This window comes from Eleutherodactylus coqui, chromosome 9 (genome assembly GCF_035609145.1).
Source record: "Eleutherodactylus coqui strain aEleCoq1 chromosome 9, aEleCoq1.hap1, whole genome shotgun sequence".
Classification (NCBI taxonomy): domain Eukaryota; kingdom Metazoa; phylum Chordata; class Amphibia; order Anura; family Eleutherodactylidae; genus Eleutherodactylus; species Eleutherodactylus coqui.
In genome coordinates this window covers 175,093,574-175,110,062 of record NC_089845.1, presented here as the reverse complement: position 1 = coordinate 175,110,062, position 16,489 = coordinate 175,093,574, and the positions used below count along the sequence as shown (strand labels likewise).

Below are 16,489 nucleotides of genomic sequence, written 5' to 3'. Positions count from 1 at the left end.
AGTCATTTCTTGCTGGACCCCTTTCTTCTCTGTTCTTTGTGGGTAGAGTCATTTCTTGCTGGACCTCTTTCTCCTCTTTGTGGGTAGAGTAATTTCTTGCTGTACCTCTTTCTCCTCTGCTCTGTGTGGGTACAGTCATTTCTTGCTGTACCTCTTTCTCCTCTGCTCTTTGTGGGTACAGTCATTTCTTGCTGGACCTCTTTCTCCTCTCCTCTGCTCTTTGTGGGTAGAGTCATTTCTTGCTCTACCTCTTTCTCCTCTCCTCTGTTCTTTGTGGGTAGAGTCATTTCTTGCTGTACCTCTTTCTCCTCTCCTCTGCTCTTTGTGGGTAGAGTCATTTCTTGCTGTACCTCTTTCTCCTCTGTTCTTTGTGGGTAGAGTCATTTCTTGCTGCACCCCTTTCTCCTCTGCTCTTTGTGGGTAGAGTCATTTCTTGCTGTTCCTCTTTCTCCTCTCCTCTGCTCTTTGTGGGTAGAGTCATTTCTTGCTCTACCTCTTTCTCCTCTCCTCTGTTCTTTGTGGGTAGAGTCATTTCTTGCTGTACCTCTTTCTCCTCTCCTCTGCTCTTTGTGGGTAGAGTCATTTCTTGCTGTACCTCTTTCTCCTCTGTTCTTTGTGGGTAGAGTCATTTCTTGCTGCACCCCTTTCTCCTCTCCTCTGTTCTTTGTGGGTAGAGTCATTTCTTGCTGTACCTCTTTCTCCTCTGCTCTTTGTGGGTAGAGTCGTTTCTTGCTGTATCTCTTTCTCCTTCTGCTCTTTGTGGGTAGAGTCATTTCTTGCTGGACCTCTTTGTCCTCTGCTCTTTGTGGGTAGAGTCATTTCTTGCTGTACCTCTTTCTCCTCTGTTCTTTGTGGGTAGAGTCATTTCTTGCTGGACCTCTTTCTCCTCTGCTCTTTGTGGGTAGAGTCATTTCTTGCTGTACCTCTTTCTCCTCTGCTCTTTGTGGGTAGAGTCATTTCTCGCTGGACCTCTTTCTTCTCTGCTCTTTGTGGGTAGAGTCATTTCTTGCTGTACCTCTTTCTCCTCTCCTCTGTTCTTTGTGGGTAGAGTCATTTCTTGCTGTACCTCTTTCTCCTCTGCTCTTTGTGGGTAGAGTCATTTCTTGCTGTACCTCTTTCTTCTCTGCTCTTTGTGGGTAGAGTCATTTCTTGCTGGACCTCTTTCTCCTCTGTTCTTTGTGGGTAGAGTCATTTCTTGCTGTACCTCTTTCTCCTCTGTTCTTTGTGGGTAGAGTCATTTCTGGCTGTACCTCTTTCTCCTCTGCTCTGTTCTTTGTGGGTAGAGTCATTTCTTGCTGGACCTCTTTCTCCTCTGCTCTGTTCTTTGTGGGTAGAGTCATTTCTTGCTGGACCTCTTTCTCCTCTGTTCTGTGTGGGTACAGTCATTTCTTGCTGTACCTCTTTCTCCTCTGTTCTTTGTGGGTAGAGTCATTTCTGGCTGTACCTCTTTCTCCTCTGCTCTTTGTGGGTAGAGTCATTTCTTGCTGTTCCTCTTTCTCCTCTGCTCTTTGTGGGTAGAGTCATTTCTTGCTGCACCTCTTTCTCCTCTGTTCTTTGTGGGTAGAGTCATTTCTTGCTGTACCTTTTTCTCCTCTGCTCTTTGTGGGTAGAGTCATTTCTTGCTGTACCTCTCTCTCCTCTGCTCTTTGTGGGTAGAGTCATTTCTTGTTGTACCTTTCTCCTCTGCTCTTTGTGGGTAGAGTCATTTCTTGCTGTACCTCTTTCTCCTCTGCTCTTTGTGGGTAGAGTCATTTCTTGCTGTACCTCTTTCTCCTCTCCTCTGTTCTTTGTGGGTAGAGTCATTTCTTGCTGTACCTCTTTCTCCTCTGCTCTTTGTGGGTAGAGTCATTTCTTGCTGTACCTCTTTCTCCTCTGTTCTTTGTGGGTAGAGTCATTTCTTGCTGTACCTCTTTCTCCTCCGCTCTTTGTGGGTAGAGTCATTTCTTGCTGTACCTCTTTCTCCTCTGCTCTTTGTGGGTAGAGTCATTTCTTGCTGTACCTCTTTCTCCTCTGTTCTTTGTGGGTAGAGTCATTTCTTGCTGTACCTCTTTCTCCTCTCCTCTCCTCTTTGTGGGTAGAGTCATTTCTTGCTGTACCTCTCTCTCCTCTGCTCTTTGTGGGTAGAGTCATTTCTTGCTGGACCTCTTTTTCCTCTCCTCTCCTCTTTGTGGGTAGAGTCATTTCTTGCTGTACCTCTTTCTCCTCTGCTCTGTTCTTTGTGGGTAGAGTCATTTCTTGCTGTACCTCTTTCTCCTCTGCTCTTTGTGGGTAGAGTCATTTCTTGCTGTACCTTTTTCTCCTCTGCTCTTTGTGGGTAGAGTCATTTCTTGTTGTACCTCTTTCTCCTCTGCTCTTTGTGGGTAGAGTCATTTCTTGCTGTACCTCTTTCTCCTCCGCTCTTTGTGGGTAGAGTCATTTCTTGCTGTACCTCTTTCTCCTCTCCTCTGTTCTTTGTGGGTAGAGTCATTTCTTGCTGTACCTCTTTCTCCTCTGCTCTTTGTGGGTAGAGTCATTTCTTGCTGTACCTCTTTCTCCTCTGTTCTTTGTGGGTAGAGTCATTTCTTGCTGTACCTCTTTCTCCTCCGCTCTTTGTGGGTAGAGTCATTTCTTGCTGTATCTCTTTCTCCTCTGCTCTTTGTGGGTAGAGTCATTTCTTGCTGTACCTCTTTCTCCTCTGTTCTTTGTGGGTAGAGTCATTTCTTGCTGTACCTCTTTCTCCTCTGTTCTTTGTGGGTAGAGTCATTTCTTGCTGTACCTCATTCTCCTCTGCTCTTTGTGGGTAGAGTCATTTCTTGCTGTACCTCTTTTTCCTCTGTTCTTTGTGGGTAGAGTCATTTCTTGCTGGACCTCTTTCTCCTCTCCTCTTTGTGAGTAGAGTCATTTCTTGCTGTACCTCTTTCTCCTCTGCTCTGTGTGGGTAGAGTCATTTCTTGCTGCACCTCTTTCTCCTCTGCTCTTTGTGGGTAGAGTCATTTCTTGCTGGACCCCTTTCTTCTCTGTTCTTTGTGGGTAGAGTCATTTCTTGCTGGACCTCTTTCTCCTCTTTGTGGGTAGAGTAATTTCTTGCTGTACCTCTTTCTCCTCTGCTCTGTGTGGGTACAGTCATTTCTTGCTGTACCTCTTTCTCCTCTGCTCTTTGTGGGTACAGTCATTTCTTGCTGGACCTCTTTCTCCTCTCCTCTGCTCTTTGTGGGTAGAGTCATTTCTTGCTCTACCTCTTTCTCCTCTCCTCTGTTCTTTGTGGGTAGAGTCATTTCTTGCTGTACCTCTTTCTCCTCTCCTCTGCTCTTTGTGGGTAGAGTCATTTCTTGCTGTACCTCTTTCTCCTCTGTTCTTTGTGGGTAGAGTCATTTCTTGCTGCACCCCTTTCTCCTCTGCTCTTTGTGGGTAGAGTCATTTCTTGCTGTTCCTCTTTCTCCTCTCCTCTGCTCTTTGTGGGTAGAGTCATTTCTTGCTCTACCTCTTTCTCCTCTCCTCTGTTCTTTGTGGGTAGAGTCATTTCTTGCTGTACCTCTTTCTCCTCTCCTCTGCTCTTTGTGGGTAGAGTCATTTCTTGCTGTACCTCTTTCTCCTCTGTTCTTTGTGGGTAGAGTCATTTCTTGCTGCACCCCTTTCTCCTCTCCTCTGTTCTTTGTGGGTAGAGTCATTTCTTGCTGTACCTCTTTCTCCTCTGCTCTTTGTGGGTAGAGTCGTTTCTTGCTGTATCTCTTTCTCCTTCTGCTCTTTGTGGGTAGAGTCATTTCTTGCTGGACCTCTTTCTCCTCTGCTCTTTGTGGGTAGAGTCATTTCTTGCTGTACCTCTTTCTCCTCTGCTCTTTGTGGGTAGAGTCATTTCTCGCTGGACCTCTTTCTTCTCTGCTCTTTGTGGGTAGAGTCATTTCTTGCTGTACCTCTTTCTCCTCTCCTCTGTTCTTTGTGGGTAGAGTCATTTCTTGCTGTACCTCTTTCTCCTCTGCTCTTTGTGGGTAGAGTCATTTCTTGCTGTACCTCTTTCTTCTCTGCTCTTTGTGGGTAGAGTCATTTCTTGCTGGACCTCTTTCTCCTCTGTTCTTTGTGGGTAGAGTCATTTCTTGCTGTACCTCTTTCTCCTCTGTTCTTTGTGGGTAGAGTCATTTCTGGCTGTACCTCTTTCTCCTCTGCTCTGTTCTTTGTGGGTAGAGTCATTTCTTGCTGGACCTCTTTCTCCTCTGCTCTGTTCTTTGTGGGTAGAGTCATTTCTTGCTGGACCTCTTTCTCCTCTGTTCTGTACCAAACAATTGCCCTTATGTCACATGCAAGCAAGATCCTTTTCAAAATTATACAGGAAAGGCTGTGATCAGTAGTTGAAGCGGTGCCCCCTGATGCGCAGACAGGATCGGCGAGGACGCAGCACCCGCCACCATATTGTAAATCTGCGATGGACCATGGAAAATGCTGGAGAATACCAAAAGAATATCTACATGAGCTTCATCAACTACATCAAAGCCTTTGACTTGATTAACCACGACAAGCTATGGTGCGCCCTACAAGACCCGGGTGTATCGGCACATCTAGTCAAGCTGATAAAATCACTTTATACCAATGAAAAAGCAGCTATGAGAACACAGCATGGAGACACAGATTGGTTTGGGATCGGCAAAGGTGTCTGACAGGGCTGCATCTTCTCACCATTCTCGTTGAACCTATATGCGGAAGTGATCATGCGGAAAATGGACTGAGAAGAATTGGACATCGGGGTGAAAATAGGTGGAAGAAACATCAACAATCTCCGCTCTGTGGATGACACAACTCTGCTTGCAGAAACAGAAGCCGGTCTGAAGAAGCTGATATGGAAGAGTAACACTGAAAGTGATACAATGAGCCTCAATCTGAATGTAAAGACACAAATTATGGCAACTGCAAAAAACGGACAAATTCAAATCAAAATAGACAACAAGGTCCTAGAATGCGTGCGAGACTTCATCTTCATTGGTGCTGGAGAATCTATGGCAGAGATAAAACATGGGATGGCATTGGGGAGAAGTGCGATGCTAAACATGGACACAATCTGGAGACGTAGGGATATCGGTATAGCAACTAGACGCAGGATAGTGCAAACCACCGTTTACCCCCGAGCCATGTATGGAGGTGAAAACACAGCAGGAGGAAAGTAAGTGAACCTCTGTGTTAGTGACTTGTTCAAGTGTCAATTAGGAAAAGGTGTTTCTATTAGAGCGTCTGTCCGAGTTATTTGTCATTAAGACCGGGTTCCTCATGCAGTAATCAAACTAACGGACATGTAATGGCCTCTCCTCGTGTCCCACGGCTGCCAATGACAGATGATCCATCACCGAGCTCCGCTATTGGCTGCAGCAGCTGTGACGTCCCGTAAACTGGCTGGGGTAGCCTGTAAACATGACATCGGGGTGGAGGCCCTGACATCACACCACCAGCACAATACAGGGGTGAGGATTGGCTGCCAGGGATGTCTATGGTGGGCTCACCATAATTGTATATTTATTTCAGAAAAGTTCAACAAACTCCTTTTTTCAGTTTTTTCCATAAATACGTAAACTATAAATATAAAAGAGAGTTGCATCACCGCGTCTGTAAAGTCCCAACTACTTCAATATTTCACGGCAAAAATATCTTAAGTAGTAAAAAAAATGGACAGCGCAGGATTGTCACAGCATGAGAGGAACGGGAGCAAAACCTTAGCCATAAAAACTGCAGCAAAGCACAAGCCGTGCCGCACCGGCCATGGCAAATACCGCCACAGCGGGCACAATACCCGCTGGAAACTTAGGCCAAGATGGCTCTTTTTCTTCAATGTAGTAAAACAGAGTCCCAGACTAGTAGAGTTGGAAGGGACCTCCAGGATCATCGGGTCCTCCAGGATCATCGGGTCCTCCGGGGTCATCAGGTCCAACCCCCTGCTCAGTGCAGGATCACTAAATCATCCCAGACAGATGTCTGTCCGGCCTCTGAACACTTCCATTGAAGGAGAACTCCCCACCTCCAGTGGCAACCTGTTCCACTCATTGATCCCCTCACTGTCTAATATCTAATCTGTGTCTCCTCCCTTTCTTCTAGTCTTTCCTTGACAATAGCAAACACTATGGTGCAACCATCCAAAATAGTAAACCCTACAAAAAAATGCCATAATTATGTTTCTTTGAAAAGTGAAATTAAAAAAAGAAAACTTGTCTTAAAGGGCTGAACACACAACAGTACGCAAGGATTTTGTCATTTCCGTTTTCTTAGGAGTTCTAAGAAGAGTTCACAGAAGCCGTGTCATGTGACCGTCTTACACGATGCTGAGCACACATAGGCGATGGTAATTCCTAATATCTACAGTACGCCTCGCTGAATGTTCTGATTTTCTGAAAATATAATATTTCTAGGAAGAGAAAAAAAAAAAAGGAGATTTAACCCTTGTGGTAAAATGGCCGCCCCTCCTCTTGAGTACTCACAGAATTGGTTCCGTACACCTGCAGCTTAGGTTCTCCCGACTCCAATAGTTTAGCCACCATGTGTAGAAAGCTCTCAACAAAGGGTTTTATGCTCTGAGAGTGGCACGCCATGAGGAGCTGGTCCAAGGCTTCCATTGCGATGAAGACATTGCTAGAAAGGTAGGAAGACAACAGGGCAGTTAGTGTGATAGCCCATTATCCAGGGTCTTCATAGTAACCCCCTTAGGAGGGCCTGCACCTCAACTCTCAGAAGTAGAGTACTGTATAAAGCAAACACACAAGGCCAGCAGTAAATAACCTAAACAGCGACAACTATCAGCAAGTGATGCCGCTCCAGTTCCATCAGTACTGCTGACATGGCTTTAAAAATGCCACCGAAAGCATGTTAGTATGCCTGATAGAAGCGGAGCTACAGCTGTCTGAAGTGGGGTTGGGAATACTGAAGGCACAGCTCTAATGTATGTGTGCAGAGCAATGGGGGTGGAGAGCAGTAGGGGAGGAGCAAGCCGCAAAGAACCACCTCCATTAGAGATTCTGCTGCCTGTCCCAGTGAGGGCTAACTGGACTGGTCTTTATCTTATCACCCCCCTTTGTCAATCAGAGACCATATTTGCTCTCCGCTTGTCACATATGGGCTTTCCTTCTCATCTGCTCAGTCCTCCACACAGTTTAACCCACCAGAAGCCGCAGTCCTTGCTGACCACGGCATTGAAAGGTTTTTACGGAGGAATAAGTGAATCTTTTGCCTCCCCCCATACACAAAGCTTTAAATATTGGGGCGGAAAAACACCACCCCTCCATACAATTGGCATCGAGCATCCCCAACAACCGGACTATAAAGTATCACATTCATCCAGCATTCATTCCAGTGAACAAAAATTAAGGAATGAAATTCCAAAATAGCCGTTTTCTGTTTATCTTGCCTCCTCAAAGCCAAGTAGTAATTAGAGATGAGCGAGCACACTGGTCTGACCTTGATGCTCGTTCCAGTATTAGGGTGCTCGAGATGCTCGTTACTCGAGACGAACACCACGCGGTACTCGAGTCAATTCCATCTCCTTCCCTGCATGTTTAGCGCCATTTTCTAGCCAATAGACATGCGGGGAAGGCATTACTACTTCCTCCTGTGACTTGCCAGCCCTCTGCATGTCTACAGCAGTGAGTGGCCGCCAAGTACTTAAACTGGTCCCGCCCGCGGCTCGCTTCAGACGCATGCTGGCAGAGGTTAGGGAAAGTGCTGCTGCTGATATAGGGAAAGTGTTAGAGTAGGATCCTGACTACAAGAACCCCAACGGTCCTTAGGATTACTCCTCTCATTGTGTGCATTAGCATTTTGGCTGGCTGGGACCAGTAGTGCACCATTTATATTTTTTTCAAGCATGCCGGCTATATTCTGCCCACGTGTGTGGGTGTACGCTATATACCCGTGTGTGGGGGCTGTTTTGCAGTGTATCTACCAGTGTATACAGTGAGTTAATTATTTCTGGCGCAGCTCAGCATCTCTGAAGTCTAAAAGTCTCTGAGATCGGTGAATGAGCCCTATTTGTCAGCGCTATACAGCGGGTTAATATTTTCTGGCGCAGCTCAGAGTCTCTCAAATCTACCAGACTCTGTGGGCGGTGAATTAGCCCTAGTTCTCAGTGTTATACTAGGTATATAGTAGTTATACTACCAGTGTAAGACTAGGGCTAAGGGTCGAGGACGTGGAAGTGGGCGTCCCAATGAAGGTGTGGGCAGAGGCCGAGGTCCTGGGTGGGGTGAAACGGTGCCTGCTGCTGAGGGATTAGTAGAGCGCGACGTATCTCCCCCTTCCCTAGCTTCATCTCACATTTTGCAGTCCGCGTGGTAGACCATTATTAAAAGCACAACAGTGCGATCAGGTGATGATGAGGATAGCGGATAACGGGTCCAGTAATTTATCCAACACCCAGCTTCCACGCAGTCCACTCATGCTAGCCAAGGGACGGGACCTGTGAATCCTCAGGCTGCTCCTCTTTCCTCCCACCCTGGTCACTCCAGGAAAAGGAGAGATTCAGAACAGGCATACTCACAGGAACTGTTCAAGGGTCCCTGCCCTGAGTCGGAAAAAACGGTTCGTCAGCCACCTGAGGAGTTTGTCGTGAGCGATGCCCAAGATTTGGACCTTTCACAAACTCAGGGTGATGAGGCTGGGGACTTCTAAGTAGTGTCTGAAGAGGTATTTGTGGATGAGGACGATGAGACACAGTTGTCTATCACTCAGGTAGTAGTAATTGGAGTAAGTCCGAGGGAGGAGTGCACAGAGGATTCGGAGGAAGAGCAGCAGGACGATGAGGTGACTGACCCCACCTGGTTTGCTAAGCCTACTGAAGACAGGTCTTCAGAGGGGGAGGCAAGGGCAGCAGCAGGGCAGGTTGGAAGAGGCAGTGGGGTGGCCAGGGGTAGAGGCAGGGCCAGAGCGAAGAATCCCCCAACTGTTTCCCAAAGCGCCCCCTCGCGCCATGCCACCCTGCAGAGGCCGAGGTGCTCAAAGGTCTGGCAGTTTTTCACTGAGAGTGCAGACGACCGACGAACTGTGGTGTGCAACCTGTGTCGTACCAAGATCAGCCGGGGAGCCACCAGCATGTGCAGACATATGATAGCCAAGCACCCCACAGGGTGGGACGTACGCCATTCACGGCCTCCAGGTCACACCACTGCCTCTTCCCCTGTTCCACAACCTGGCACACAGATCCAACCCCCCTCTCAGGACACAGGCACCCACCCCTTCACCTCCACTGTCCTCCACTGCCTCCACCAATGTGTCCCAGTGCAGCGTTCAGTCGTCAACAACCCAAGCACTGGAACGCAAATGGAAATACGCGGCCACCCACCCGCATGCACAATCTTTAAACGTGCATATTACTAAACTACTCAGCCTGGAGATGCTGCCATACAGTCTAGTAGAAACGGAGGCTTTCCGCAACCTGATGGTGGCTGCGGTCCCACGGTACTCTGTCCCCAGTCACCACTATTTTTCCCAGTGTCCCCGCCCTACACCAGCACGTCTCACGGAACATAAACAGTGCCCTCACCAATGTGGTTACTGGGAAGGTCCACTTAACAATGGAAACGTGGACACGTGCTGGCGGGCAGGGCCACTACACCTACATGACGGCACATTGGGTGAACTTGGTGGAGGCTGGGACCAAGTCTGACCCTGGGTTCGCTCATGTGCTACCCACACTGAGGATTGCGGGTCCTACCTTGGTGAAGGCTTCACCAGTGTATTTTGCCACCTTCTCCAAACACCCCCCTCTCCCTCCTCCTCCTCTATTACCACGTGTGAGCACACCGCCTGCAGTTGGTAGCTTGAGGCGCTGCAGCACAGCGGTGGGCAAGCATCAGCAGGCCGTGCTGAAACTACTCAGATTGGGTGAGAAGAGGCACACGGCCCAAGAGCTGTTACAGGGTTTGACAGAGCAGACCGACCTCTGGCTTTTGCCGCTGAACCTCCAACCAGGCATGGTCGTTTGTGACAACAGCCGTAACCTGGTGGAGGCTCTGCAGCTCGGCAGCCTCACGCACGTGCCATGCCTGGCCCACGTGTTCATTTGTCTGACCTGCTCGGCAAGGTGCGCCGCATGTGCGCCCATTTCAGGAAGTCCACCACAGATGCTGCCACCCTCAGGACACTGCTACATCGCTTCCAGCTGCCAGTGCACCGACTGCTGAGCGATGTGCCCACGCGCTAGAATTTTACGCTGCACATGTTGGCCAGGCTGTAAGAGCAGCATAGAGCAATTGTAGAATACCAGCTGCACCATGGCTGGCGGAGTGGTAGTCAGCCTCCGCAGTTCTTCACAGAGGAGTGGGCATGGATAGCGAGGAGGAGGGCATGCTGCCCCTGCCCTTCCCTATCCGTTTCTGTGGGGTTTCCATCACTTTCTGATGTTTTCAGGTGATTCACACAACCTCCCCCATGCGGAGCATCGGTCAGCTTAAAAAATGCTTGGGTCGCCCATTGACTTCAATGGGGTTCGTTACTCAAAACGAACCCTCGAGCATCGCGGGAAGTTCGACTCGAGTAACGAGCACCCGAGCATTTTGGTGCTCGCTCATCTCTAGTAGTAATCAAAATGTCAAATATCCCTCAATATGGTAACAACTACAAGTTATCCCACCGGCTGCGATGAGGTCACAATAAAGAGGTTCTGGAAGGACACGGAGTCTTCTGGTAAATATATATATATTGGTGCAGAAGTTGTAAAACACAAATCCTCTCTAAATGTGGTGTTTTCAGGAGTAACAGCACAGCGCTGGTGGAAGAAGTCCAGCGGTCCTCGCTCCTGCATCACGGGGATGGCTTACCCCACCGCTCACCCCGTGTGCATGCTCCTTCGCCGTACAGTCAAACCTCTAGTATCCTTGGTAATCTGACCAAAAGCAAATCGGCCAAACTTGAAACCAATGAAACTCGAGGCAATTACTTGTCAAAAATCTCCCAAAAAGGTTTTTTTCAGGATTTAATACAATTTACAGGACAATAAATAAAACCTCCTATTTTTGCACACGTGTCATTTTAACGACCTATTTTTCTACAGTGCAGATGAGAACGAGGATTTGCAGCCCATAATGGATCCCCTGCTTGTCCCTTGTTCAGACCCCTTGTGGCCCTAATCTGCTCACAGGACACACGGCTCGGCCTATAATGGAGGGACACCCGTTGGATTTCCGGGCACAGCTAAATAAATTCCCGGCCCCGTTGCTCACTTCTGTGGAAAACAAAATTAACTCTCTAATAACCCCCCCCCCCCCCCCCTCCTCCGCGCCCTTTTTGGCGTTCCCCAAATCTTAGATAAGACTAATAATGTGAACAGTGCGGTATGTCCATAGACAGGGGTAATTACAGGGGCCGGCTGGGATGGGCACATGGGGCAATAATACCAGGTATCCCCCTCCTCTCATGCTTTTTGGGGGTATTTCATGACCCCAGCGGCCGGGATGGGGTGTAGGCAGTGGCGCTCTGTGAGTCTCTGTAATCTCGCTGGGGTGCGGCGGTCTCACAGAGAAGGCGCCCAACAAGCTGCTCCTGGACTGCAGGAAGGCAAGCGTTCCCGGGGCTTCTTGTAAATGACGTATCACAGGTAGCGGTCTGAATAAGGAGGATCATTGGATGACGGCGATCACGTGACCAGGAACCGCTCACCACCGCCTCCGCTCACTGCTCCAGCCTCTCAGCTACCTTTTGTAGCCGGGAGCAAGGAGATTTTAAATTTCGGGTCCCTTCCTGGTTTCTTGGTACGCACCCACCATCTCGCCATCTTGCCGGGGGTGTGCAGATGTGGGGATAGGTCTCTGCAGCAAAATCGCGTCAGTAAAAACATCGGATCCATGAAGGGAGAAGAAACTAACTTCTGAAACTTCTTATTTACTTTCACATAATCGCCACTCTCACAAATAACGACAATCACGTCACGGGATGGGGGGCGCACTGCCGCCCCCGGGGAGAGCTCCAGGCTGCCGGCGACCTCCAGTAGCCCGTAGCAGGGAGCTGTCGCTCTCACAGACCCCGCGGCTTTAGTCTACAGGGCCGGCATGGTTTCATAGCCCTGTAGAATAAAGCCCAGGAACCCAGGACATGAAAACACGTATGGGTGGTCCCTAAGGGGGAGGAGCCATCCCTCCACAAGGGACGTGTCCCCTGCTCACCCCGGCACGGAGACCGCTCGACCACCAGAGGCCACAGACGCGTTACAGACAACATTCACATGGCCATGTCACACTGGCGAGACATCCGTGCGGTTCTTGGGTGCTGGAGGCGCGCTCCATCATTCTGCGCTGGGCGGGGCTCCTCCATCTCCCAGGATCCCCCATGGAGCCTCCCTTTTATCGCCTGCAGCACAACCAACTTGCGTTGCAATGCGATTTTAACATTAGAGAGTCCCATTGACTTTCACTAAAATACGTGAGAAAAGCGCAGGTGGCGGCAATGACTCCGCGAGAAAAGCAGCGCCGCCGCTCAAAAAAAGACACGCGGCATCGTGATCGCCCTCGTGAAACTCCATGAGCGGTTGGTGGCTCATCTGAGACGTCTGCTACACGGCCATCACACTCGTCTTACCGGCAGCCAAGACACCAAAAGCAGAAACCACTTTATTTACCCGAGATGCCATTTATGTGCAGAAATACCCCTCTATCTGGCGTTGACCACTAGGGGTCTCCACTGCCTGTGGTCATGTGAATGAAGCCTCTAGTCACAAGGCCGTAGTAGAGCGTTCCAGGCAGCATCAGAGGGGTTTAAAATCCTTTCATTCCTCCATAGTAAATGGATTGACTAACGACGTTTGGCCTCCACACCGAGGTCTTCGTCATCTGAGGCTAGAACCATTTACTACGGTGGCGCTCGACCGGCCCTGCATCCCCTCCCTCGCCCGGCCCCGCATCCCCTCCCTCGCCCGGCCCCGCATCCCCTCCCTCGCCCGGCCCCGCATCCCCTCCCTCGCCCGGCCCCGCATCCCCTCCCTCGCCCGGCCCCGCATCCCCTCCCTCGCCCGGCCCCGCATCCCCTCCCTCGCCCGGCCCCGCATCCCCTCCCTCGCCCGGCCCCGCATCCCCTCCCCCGCCCGGCCCTGCATCCCCTCCCACGCCTTGGACTAACTTTGAGAGCGGCAGGGGACACTGGAATCTACGAGTGCTGGGGGTTATACAATCTTCTATCTAATAGCGAGGCCGGCTTCACATCTGCGTTGCGACCTACAGCACTTTTTCTTCCATCCAAAAGCCACGAGACCCCAAACAGACCCTGTTAAAAACAACATTCATTCCAGAGACGTTCGGCCGCTGAGACTCCCCTTTCCTTCTCAGCGAACGGAATGTGAAAGTAACTTTTGAGCACGGATGTGCCACCAACCTAAGAAAGATAACAAGACAATAACAGGAGGAGGGCGGTGGTCTTTTGCTGCCACGAAGAGGAGGGAGAGAATAAGGAAGACACATAGAGGCTGCTGCAGCTAATAGTGAGTGATTTCCTCAGTCACAACCACTGAAATCCCATCTCCACTGCTCAGTACTGCTGCAGAAACTCCTCTATGATGTGGAATCTACTGTTCAGTATAAGAGTAGTGTATAAAAGACACTGGCTCATAAAATAAAAGTGACATATGCTGCTTGAAAGGAGAACACAACATTAGAATATGAAGGGAGTAGATCCCCAAATCTTGCACAATCATGCAGAAGGTTGAGCCACAAAACCATATCCTTGATCAGAGTTGGAAGTAGCTCCAGAAATGCTCCACAAGGCACCAAATGGGAGTATGGGAAATAGTAACGATGTCCCAGAACCCCTTCCTTGACCGACTTACACTGGCAGTAGAGATCCCAAAACTGGATTCCTTTCTGACCTCTCTTAGAGGACTTCTGTAGCTTACAAGATCTACATTTACATGTAAGGACCCTCAAACTTCAAGGGTTTGAGATGCTGCTTCACGCGAGGTCCATTCGTCAACCCTTGATCATGTATATCCTGAGAACACATGTAAACAGAGCAAAGACAAGAGACCCCCATTGACAGGAGAGCGACAGCAATCACCATTTAGCATCAGTGGTTAACCAAGACTAAAGGCTGCTGCGAAGGAGGACCATGCCAAGACGAGAGAAGTCATGGGTGAACACTAATGAGCTCCACTCACCCATAACGGTGCCGGACCACATCCCTGCTCAGCCGCTCCGCCAGGTAAGCACCAATCCGGTCCAGTTTTTCAGGGGCCGATACGGCATAAAAAGTGAGTTTTTCCATGTCCGCCTTGACAAGTCCATCCTGCAAACAAACAATGGAGAGCCTGGAGTCTATTTGTACAAAATAGGTATCAAGAGACTCTCCGGGCCAGAGAAAGATGGCCGCCTCCCTGACCAACCAATGTGCACTGCGCACCAGGACATACTAGTCACAGACACTACACCGCTGTAGACGTGCCAGCACTGTCCGGGTCAGCACTAATAGCAAGTTACAGCAACCTGTGGTGTCATAGACTACTGATACAAACCAACAGTCAGAGGAGCAGTATTATAGTAGTTATATTCTTGTACATAGGGGCAGTATTATAGTAGTTATATTCTTGTATATAGGGGGCAGTATTATAGTAGTTATATTCTTGTACATAGGGGGCAGTATTATAGTAGTTATATTCTTGTACATAGGGGCAGTATTATAGTAGTTATATTCTTGTACATAGGGAGCAGTATTATAGTAGTTATATTCTTGTACATAGGGGGAAGTATTATAGTAGTTATATTCTTGTACATAGGGCACAGTATTATAGTAGTTATATTCTTGTACATAGGGGCAGTATTATAGTAGTTATATTCTTGTACATAGGGGGCAGTATTATAGTAGTTATATTCTTGTACATAGGGAGCAGTATTATAGTGGTTATATTCTTGTACATAGGGGGCAGTATTATAGTAGTTATATTCTTGTACATAGGGGGCAGTATTATAGGAGTTATATTCTTGTACATAGGAGCAGTATTATAGTAGTTATATTCTTGTACATAGGAGGCAGTATTATAGTAGTTATATTCTTGTACATAGGAGGCAGTATTATAGTAGTTATATTCTTGTACATAGGGGGCAGTATTATAGTAGTTATATTCTTGTACATAGGGGGCGGTATTATAGTAGTTATATTCTTGTACATAGGGGGCAGTATTATAGTAGTTATATTCTTGTACATAGGGGGCAGTATTATAGTAGTTATATTCTTGTACATGGGAGGCAGTATTATAGCAGTTATAATCTTGTACATAGGAGCAGTATTATAGTAGTTATATTCTTGTACATAGGGGGCAGTATTATAGTAGTTATATTCTTGTACATAGGGAGCAGTATTATAGGAGTTATATTCTTGTACATAGGAGCAGTATTATAGTAGTTATATTCTTGCACATAGGGGGCAGTATTATAGTAGTTATATTCTTGTACATAGGGGCAGTATTATAGTAGTTATATTCTTGTACATAGGAGCAGTATTATAGTAGTTATATTCTTGTACATAGGGAGCAGTATTATAGTAGTTATATTCTTGTACATAGGGAGCAGTATTATAGTAGTTATATTCTTGTACATAGGGGGCAGTATTATAGTAGATATATTCTTGTACATAGGGGGCAGTATTATAGTAGATATATTCTTGTACATAGGAGGCAGTATTATAGTAGTTATATTCTTGTACATAGGAGCAGTATTATAGTAGTTATATTCTTGTACATAGGAGGCAGTATTATTGTAGTTATATTCTTGTACATAGAAGGCAGTATTATAGTAGTTATATTCTTGTACATAGGGGGCAGTATTATAGTAGTTATATTCTTGCACATAGGGGGCAGTATTATAGTAGTTATATTCTTGTACATAGGGGCAGTATTATAGTAGTTATATTCTTGTACATAGGAGGCAGTATTATAGTAGATATATTCTTGTACATAGGAGGCAGTATTATAGTAGTTATATTCTTGTACATAGGGGGCAGTATTATAGTAGTTATATTCTTGTACATAGAGGACAGTATTATAGTAGTTATATTCTTGTACATAGGGGGCAGTATTATAGTAGTTATATTCTTGTACATAGGGGGCAGTATTATAGTAGATATATTCTTGTACATAGGGGGCAGTATTATAGTAGATATATTCTTGTACATAGGAGGCAGTATTATAGTAGTTATATTCTTGTACATAGGAGCAGTATTATAGTAGTTATATTCTTGTACATAGGAGGCAGTATTATTGTAGTTATATTCTTGTACATAGAAGGCAGTATTATAGTAGTTATATTCTTGTACATAGGGGGCAGTATTATAGTAGTTATATTCTTGCACATAGGGGGCAGTATTATAGTAGTTATATTCTTGTACATAGGGGCAGTATTATAGTAGTTATATTCTTGTACATAGGAGGCAGTATTATAGTAGATATATTCTTGTACATAGGAGGCAGTATTATAGTAGTTATATTCTTGTACATAGGGGGCAGTATTATAGTAGTTATATTCTTGTACATAGAGGACAGTATTATAGTAGTTATATTCTTGTACATAGGGGG

General features: G+C 47.3%; 1 protein-coding gene across 1 annotated transcript in view; it reads right to left on the bottom strand.

Moving 5' to 3' along the window:
* EFR3A (EFR3 homolog A) overlaps positions 1-14,205 on the bottom strand; it is a 151,630-nt gene extending 137,425 nt beyond the window's left edge. The window contains exons 1-2 of the mRNA XM_066578801.1: positions 14,081-14,205; positions 6,432-6,582 (exon numbers count right to left, since the gene is read on the bottom strand). Of these exons, the coding sequence (XP_066434898.1) occupies positions 6,432-6,582; positions 14,081-14,187 (258 nt within the window). The 5' untranslated portion in view covers positions 14,188-14,205. The remainder of the gene's footprint in view (positions 1-6,431; positions 6,583-14,080) is intronic.
* Positions 14,206-16,489: the final 2,284 nt, after the last annotated feature.